General features: G+C 43.3%; 2 protein-coding genes across 2 annotated transcripts in view; one reads left to right on the top strand and one right to left on the bottom strand.

Annotated features, from left to right (window-relative positions):
- The window catches only part of LOC109919114 (coatomer subunit delta), a 315,806-nt gene that overhangs the window by 244,787 nt on the left and 62,593 nt on the right, over positions 1 to 8,426 (bottom strand). The gene's annotated exons all lie outside the window — the stretch shown is intronic.
- LOC109927058 (ubiquitin-associated and SH3 domain-containing protein B) overlaps positions 1 to 8,426 on the top strand; it is a 52,954-nt gene that overhangs the window by 34,932 nt on the left and 9,596 nt on the right. The window contains exons 9-10 of the mRNA XM_048615592.1: positions 1,664 to 1,786; positions 7,570 to 7,662. Of these exons, the coding sequence (XP_048471549.1) occupies positions 1,664 to 1,786; positions 7,570 to 7,662 (216 nt within the window). The remainder of the gene's footprint in view (positions 1 to 1,663; positions 1,787 to 7,569; positions 7,663 to 8,426) is intronic.

Genomic DNA, 8,426 nt, shown 5'->3' with positions numbered 1-8,426 from the left:
TCACCCCCATCCCAGGCACCAAGAAGACTTTCCACATCAAGCAGATGTTCACCTGCACATCTGCCAATGTGGTATACTGCATCTGCTGTACCCGGTGTGGCTTCGTCAGCCTTTCTGCTCCTATGATGCTGCTTGGCCTGCTGTGTTCATCCAGCCCTGCGCCTTGTTGTCTCGGATTCTCCAGCATCTGCAGTTCCTACTATCTCTGATACAATATTTTAGGTGTGGCCTCACCAAGGCCCTGTATAACTGCAACAACACATCCCTACCCCCGTACTCAAAACCTCTCGCAATAAAGGCAAACATACCATTTGCCTTCTTTACTGCCTGCTGCATCTGCACGCTTACTGTCAGCAACTGATGCACAAGGACATCCAGGTCCCACTGCACACTCCCCTCTCCCAATTTACGGCCATTCAAGTAGTAATCTGCTTTCTTGTTTTTGCTTCCAAAGTGAATAACCTCACATTTATCCAAATCATACTGCATCTACCATTGATTTGCCCACTCACCCAACCTGTCTAGATCAAATGGATCGAGATAATCGCTCAAGGTGATCTGCATTACTTTTGATGATGCCTTTCTGTTTGTGCAAACTGATTGCCAACTGTTTACTACTGGCAGCCATGCCTTCAGTTGCTTAGGTTCAGGATTCTTCTTAAAATCTTCCTGTGATCCAGCTTCAGTCATCTGACTAATATTTCCTAATTGGATTGATGCAAAATTTTGTTTGATAACGCCCCTTTGGAGTGCATTGAGGCTTCTTATTATGTGGAAGGTGCTGTATAAATGCAGATTCACAATTGTGCTGCCTGTTACCCCTTGCTGGGTTGCAATGGCACAAATAATTGGAAATGTACCGTGTGACAGCTGCATAGCTGTGATAGGACAGCTGATGGTAAGGTTTTGCACAAATGTGAGTGACTGATGGATTTACTTTAATACATTGTTGATGAGTGTCAACTTTGTGTCCGGAGGACTGAAAACTGTCAAGTTGGCTTTTGGGCTGTGGATCTTCATGAATGTTATTGGATCTTCCTACTCTCCTTCCTTAAGGCATCAGCCAGCACATTACAATGTTTCTTCTCTGTTTTGTTAGCCACCGGTGTTACTCACTGAAGGCTCTGAATTGCTGCTGTCAATTCATGGTTAATGTGGGGTCAGTAAGCTTGGTTGGTTGGTTTCCGATACGGAGTGATGCCAACAGCATGGGTTCAATTCTTGCGCTGGTTGAGCTTATCATGAAAGTCTCTTCTTCTAACCTCACCTCTCACCTGAGGCCTGGTGACCCTCAAGTTAAACCACCACCAGCTGTCTCTCTCTGTAATGAAAGAGTAGTCCTCTAGTGTAGGGGTGTTCCAAACTCGAGGGCATAATTTTAAGGTGAGAGGAAAAAGATTTAAAAGAGACCTGAGTGGCAAGTAGAGGAAAGGTTTAGAGGGATATGGGCCAAATTCAGGCAAATGGGACAAGTTTAGTTTGGCATGAACGAGTTGGACTGAAGGGTCTGTTTCCGTGCTCTATGATTCTATGCCTGTGGGACTATGGTTAACATAGCACTAATGTCCCTTCAGAGTTATGAGTGTGCTAGTTCTGATTTAGCTGCAGGGATTTTGTTCACACCTGTGAAGAGTTAATCTACTGACATTTACTTTTGAAATAGGTAATTACATACGGTCGAATTTGAATATGCCACCGATTCTACCTCAGAGAAGTGGCGGCTACCGGGACTATGAGAAAGATGCTCCCATCACTGTGTTCGGCTGTGCACAAGCTAGGCTTGTCGGTGAGTTAATTCTGTCAACACTTTTGAATCATTTATAACATGGTTAATGTTGTTCGTTTAATAGTTTGCCCATTGTCCCTAACCATATTAGCTCTCCTATGCCATTTTAACTTTTTGCTCGTGCTACAACATGGAAGGTCTGGAAATGTTATTCTCTGCCTCCTCATCACTTTTTCCTCGAGGCAGCTGTGTTACAAAGAGAGCCTTAGTATGATCCCATTCGATTTTGGTTGCTGCGTTTTGAGATAGACGTATTGGCATCAGAGTAAAAACAATTCTCCTCCACTCCCATCTAATTCTTCTTGCAGTTACATTAAATCTGTGCCTCCTGGTTCTTCGCCTGTATGTTAAGAAAAATAGCTCTGTCTTATTCACTCCATCTTGCCCCCTAGTTATTTTATATCGCCTAATTATTGCCTTTCAGCCTTCTCTGTTTCAAAGAAGGCAATGCCAACAGATTCAGTCGGTGCTCTTAACTGATCTTTATTAATCAGATTTCAACCCAGGAAAATGCAGTGATTTTAATGATTGTGAGTAAAGGACTTTATTGCTTATTCGCTCTCAGGACAGTCTGAGAAAAATGATTCCTTTGGGATGTTTTATAACTGTAATGATCCCTGTTGAAAATGCTGATGCATCCTATGCTTTGGCAGCTTGTGAAAAATTTATGACTTTAATTGATTTTAAATAAAATGTGTGGTCCAGTTTCATGAACAAAACTGTTCAGTGCTCTATCTGTGACAGTGACTCCACATGTCATGAGAAGTGGACAAAACAAGAGATAGCTGACTGTTAGATAAGTGTCAATGAGTGGGACTAATTGGTAGCTCTTTCAGAGCCCAGGCACAGGCATGATGGTTCTGAATGGCTTTATGAACTAGTTAGGCTCTAGCAGCGAAAGATCCAAAAGGAATCGACCTAAAAGCTTTAATTCAATTTCTTTCCTAATTTTGAGGAGCAGTAGGGTGGTAAATTCAAGGAGAGTCTTGATGATCAATAGGTTCAGAGACATAGTCTCTTAATATTTTAAAAATGCTGAGTTATCTTCCTGCTTTTTGAATTATTCAATCAATACCCATCTCAGCCAGTTTAATAATTTAAAATCATAGAATCATACAGCACAGAAGAAGGCAATTCTGTTCAGCATGTCTGCACTAGTTATGTTGGAAGATTGTCTCTGATTAGTCTCAAATTAGTCACTGCATTTCACATTGATCCGAAAATTTTTCTTGTTCCAGTATTACCTAAGTATTCCCATATTTATCCAAAGTTTTGTTTGATAACATCCCTATGGAGTGCATCGAGGCTTCTTATTATGTGAAAGTTGCTGTATAAATGCAGGTTCACATTTGTGCTGCCTCTCACCTCTTGCTTGGCTTGTAATGGCACAAATGATTGGAAATGTACCACGTGACATATGCGTGGCTGTGATAGGACAGCTGATGGCAAAGCTTTGCACAAATGTGAGGGACTGATGGAGTCACTATGATACATTGTTGATGAGTGTCGACTTTGTACCCAAAGGTTGAAAGACTGAAAAATCGTTAGTTGACTTTTAGGTTGTGGATTGTTATGAATATTATCGAATCTTGTTACCCTTCCTCCTTAAGGCAACAACCAGCACATTGCAAAACTGTCAGTTGACAGTTACTATTGATCCTGATTCCAGCACCCTTTTAGGTATTACATTCTACATCATTTCAACTTGCTGCATCATATAATTTCTCCATAACTGCTCCAGCAAAACCTCTCATGATTTTGATCCTTTTCTTTTATGGAATGTCAGCACCACTGGCAAAGCTGGCATTTGTTGCCCAACTCTAATCTTGCTTGACCTGAGTGGGTCTCTAGGCCATTTCTGAGGGCAGTTAACAGTTGGCCACATCGCAGTGGGTCTGGAGTCACATGTAGATCAGACAAGGTAAGAAAGGCAGATTTACTCCTTAAAGGACGTTAGTGAACCAGATGGGTTTTTACGAAAATGGTTACATGGTCACCATTGGTAATGCTTTTAATTCCAGGTTATTATTGAATCAAATTTCAATCTGTTGTGTTGGGGTCTGACCATTGTCCTAGGGCTCTGAATTACAAGGCCAAGTGACAATACCACAAGACCATCACCTTCCCTTGAATAACTCTACTTCATCTTCCTTCAACCATCTCTGATCTCTTGGGACTTAGAACATAGAACATAGAACAGTACAGCACAGTACAGGCCCTTCGGCCCATGATGTTGTGCCGAACTTTTACCCTAAACCTAAGGTCTATCTAACCTCCACCCCTACCTTATACTATCATCCATATGCCTATCTAATTGCCGCTTAAATGCCCCTAATGAGGCTGACTCCACTACCCTCTCCGGCAATGCATTCCAAGCCCCTACCGCTCTCTGAGTAAAGAACCTACCTCTGATGTCTCCCCTATATCTACCTCCATTCACGTTAAAACTATGCCCCCTCGTAATAGCTACCTCCACCCTAGGAAAAAGTTTCTGGCTGTCCACTCTATCTATACCTCTGATCATTTTGTACACCTCTATCAAGTCACCTCTCATCCTTCATTGTCCTAAAGAGAAAAGTCCTAGCTCTCTCAACCTTTCCTCGTAAGACCTTCCCTCCATTCCAGACAACATCCTGGTAAATCTCCTCTGCACTTTTTCCAATGCTTCCACATCTTTCCTGTAATGAGGCGACTAGAACTGGACACAATACTCCAGAAGTGGCTGAACCAGGGTTTTGTATAGCTGGAGCATAACTTCACGGCTCTTGAACTCAATCCCTTTATTAATGAAAGCTAACACACCATATGCCTTCTTAACAACTCCATCCACCTGGGTGGCAGCTTTCAGGGAACTGTGGACATGAACCCCAAGATCCCTCTGCTCCTCCACACTGCCAAGAATCTTTCCATTAACCCTGTATTCTGCTTTCAAGTTTGTCCTTCCAAAATGAATCACCTCACACTTTTCAGGGTTAAACTCCATCTGCCACTTCTCAGCCCAGCTCTGCATCCTATCAATGTCCTTTTGTAACCTAGAACAGCCCTGCGCACTATCCACAACTCGACCCACCTTCGTATCGTCCGCGAACTTACTAATCCACCCTTCCAATCCTACATCCAAATCATTTACAAAAATCACAAATAGAAGAGGACCCAGAACAGATCCTTGTGATACACTACTCGTAACTGAGCACCATGTTGAATATTTTCCATCCACTACCACCCTTTGTCTTCTAAGGGTCAGCTAATTCTGAATCCAATCTGCCACATTTCCCCCTATCCTATGCCTCCTTACTTTCTGCATGAGCCCACCATGGGGAACCTTATCAAACGCCTTACTTAAATCCATGTATACCACATCCACTGCTCTACTTTCATCCACGTGTTTGGTCACCTCTTCAAAGAATTAAATAAGGTTTGTGAGGCATGATCTACCCCTCACAAATCCATGCTGACTATCACAAATCAAACTGTGCCTATCCAAGTGATCATAAATCCTATCTCTGAGAGCCCTTTCCAATAATTTCCCCACCCCTGAAGTAAGACTAACTGGCCTGTAATTTATGGGGTTATCCCTATTCCCTTTGTTGAGCAAGGGAATGACGTTTGCCACTCTCTAATCTTCTGGCACTATACCCGCAGACAGTGAGGACGAAAAGGTCACCGCCAAAGGCCCTGCGATCTCTTCCATCGCTTCCCATAGAATCCTTGGATAAATCCCATCAGGCCCAGGGGACTTATCTATCTTCAAGTTCCTCAAAATGCCTAGTACATCTTCCTTACTAACATCCACCTCCTCTAGCCTATCAGCCTGCTTCACACTGTCCTCCTCTACAACTGGGTCCCTCTCAGTTGTGAATACTGAAGAAAAGTATTCATTAAGGACCTCTCCTATCTCTTTAGGCTCCATGCACAAATTCCCTTTACAATCCTTGATTGGCCCTACCCTTTCTCTGGTCATTCTCTTATTCCTCACGTATGTGTAAAAAGCCTTGGAGATCTCCTTGATCCTATCTGCCAAGGTTTTCTCATGCCCCCTTATAGCTCTCCTAAGCCCTTTCTTCAGCTCCTTCCTGGCTAACTTGTATCCCTCTAGAGCCTTTCCCGATCATTGTTTCCTAAAACTTATATAAGCATCCTTCGTCCTCTTAACTAGTCTTTCGACCTCTCTCGAGAACCAAGGCTCCCTCATTCGACCGCATCTTCCCTGCCTGTTAGGGACAAACATGCAGTATGCATTCCTTAAACAATCTCCACATTTCTATAGTGGTCTTCCCTGACAGCATCTGTTCCCATTTTATGTTACCCAGTTCTTGTCTAACAGAATTATAATTACCCTTCCCCCAATTATAAACCTTACCTTGCTGTATGTACCTATCCTTTTCCATGAATATTGTAAAAGTAACAGAGTTATGATCGCTACCACCAAAATGCTCTCCTACCAGCAGGTCTAACACTTGGCCCGGTTCATTGCCAAGCACCAAATCCAAAGTGGCCTCTCCTCGTGTTGGTCTATCTACATACTGTGTCAGGAATCCTTCCTGAACGCACTGGACAAAATCCGCTCCATCTAAACTATTACAACTAAAAAGTTTCCAATCAATATTTGGAAAGTTGAAGTCACCCATGACTACAACCATGTGAATTCTGCACCTTTCCAGTATCTGCCTCCCAATCTGCTCCTCTACTTCTCTGCAACTATTAGGGGGTCTGTAAAAAGACCCCAACAAATTGACTGCTCCTTTTTTGTTCCAGACCTCAACCCGAACTGACTCTGTAGACATATCATTCTCGAGCTGCCTTTCAGTAGCTGCTATACTAGCCCTGACTAGCAATGCCACTCTGCCGCCTCTTTTACCACCCTCTCTATTTCTTTTAAAGCATCTCACCACTTCTCCATTAAGTCCTTCATCCTTGGTACCATTCTCCTCTACACCTTTTCTAAGTCCTTGGCACCCTACCTGAACTTCAGCAGAATTAGACAAACTTATCCAATTGCGGTTTAACCTGTGCTTTATGAAGTGTTTTGGAAACTTCCTTGGTTTTGTTCTCTGTGTTTGTTTTAAAGCCTTTTTTCTAACTACCTTCTCGATTTGTTCTGTCACTTTCAAAGATTTGTGTACATACATTCCCAGATCTCCTGGTTCCTGCATCTTCTTTAAAATTATACCAATTGTTCCCCTCCAAGCCACTCACCATTCTAACTTGGAAAAATATCGCTGGGTCAAAATCCCGGAATTTCCTCCCTAACAGCATTGTGGGTCTACCTACAGCACATGGGTTGCACCGGTTCAAGAAGGCAGCTCATCAACACCTCAAGGGCAACTGCGGACAAGCAATAAATGCTGGCCAGTCAGTGATTCCCACGTCCCATGAGAGAATAAAAACAAATTATATTGTTCCTTTGTTTTAAGTGCAAATTTGACTTAATTACCTGAACTGTAAGTGCCATATTTCTGCTGCACTTTGTGTATACCTCAGTCATTACTGGAGCAGCCAGGTAGCCCACAGAAATTACAAACAGCCCAATAATGGAGTAACTAGATGTACAGCATTAGCTGAAATTGGCTGATTTAGTACTGACCGGGCTAGTGAAGTGACAGCATTGCACTGCTGTATGGTTCAGTACCACAGCTGCACTTACAACTATTTAATGGGGGCGCTCCATTACAAACCACTCCAGTTCAGGATAATGAGGAGAAATTCAAGGAAACCCAAATAAAGTCTTCCTATTCAGAGTTGTTTTTGGATGAATCTGATTGCTGGATGTGTTTGACTTCCAGGCGAGGCTTTACTGGAGAGTAAATCAACCATTGATTACGTCTACTGCTCACCTTCACTACGCTGTGTGCAGACAGCATTCAACATACTGAAAGGTAATGCAACACCTTCCTATGTTCACAAAACCTTTAGTTGCCTCCTCCTGCACAGACTCTGTGACTTTCTGTTAGTACAAAGAAGAAAATGAAACTATCTGCTCTTCTGCATTAGAACTTGTATCTTCACCTCTTGATTTTCGATTCTCTTTTTCATTATGACCAAGTCTTCAGCCTCAATACCCTTGCATCCTTAAATGCTTTTCCCATACCCCTTGGCTTTGGTGCATCTCTTCCTCATCTCATCCCCGACCTTTCAACAGACCCGCTCAAAACATATCTACTTGACACAGGCCCCTTGATCACAGGAATTCAAACCCAGGGAGAGTTTGTCTGTGTGTGGAACTGTACTCTTGGGAAAGTCGGTGTGTGTGGAACTGTACTCCAGGGAGAGTCAGTGTGTGTGTGTGAAACTGTACTCCAGGGAGACTCGGTATGTGTGTGTAACTGTATTCCAGGGAAAGTTGGTATGCTTGTGGAACTGTACCCTTGGGGAAGTGGGTGTATGTGAGGAACTGTACCCCAGGCAGAGTCCATGTGTGTGTATGGAATTGTGTCCCTGGGGGAGTTGGTTTATGTGTGGAACTGTACCCCAGGGACAGTCGGTGTGTGTGGAACTGTACCCCAGGAAGAGTCAGTGTGTGTGCGGAACTGTACCCCAGGGAGGGTTGATGTGTGTATGGAAGTGTACCCCAGGAAGAGTCAGTGTGTGTGTGGAACTGTACCCCAGGGAGGGTTGATGTGTGTATGGAACTGTACCCCAG

This window comes from Rhincodon typus, chromosome 32 (genome assembly GCF_021869965.1).
Source record: "Rhincodon typus isolate 14 chromosome 32, sRhiTyp1.1, whole genome shotgun sequence".
Classification (NCBI taxonomy): domain Eukaryota; kingdom Metazoa; phylum Chordata; class Chondrichthyes; order Orectolobiformes; family Rhincodontidae; genus Rhincodon; species Rhincodon typus.
The sequence above is the reverse complement of the archived record's forward strand: the minus strand, read 5'-3'. Positions and strand labels throughout refer to the sequence as shown.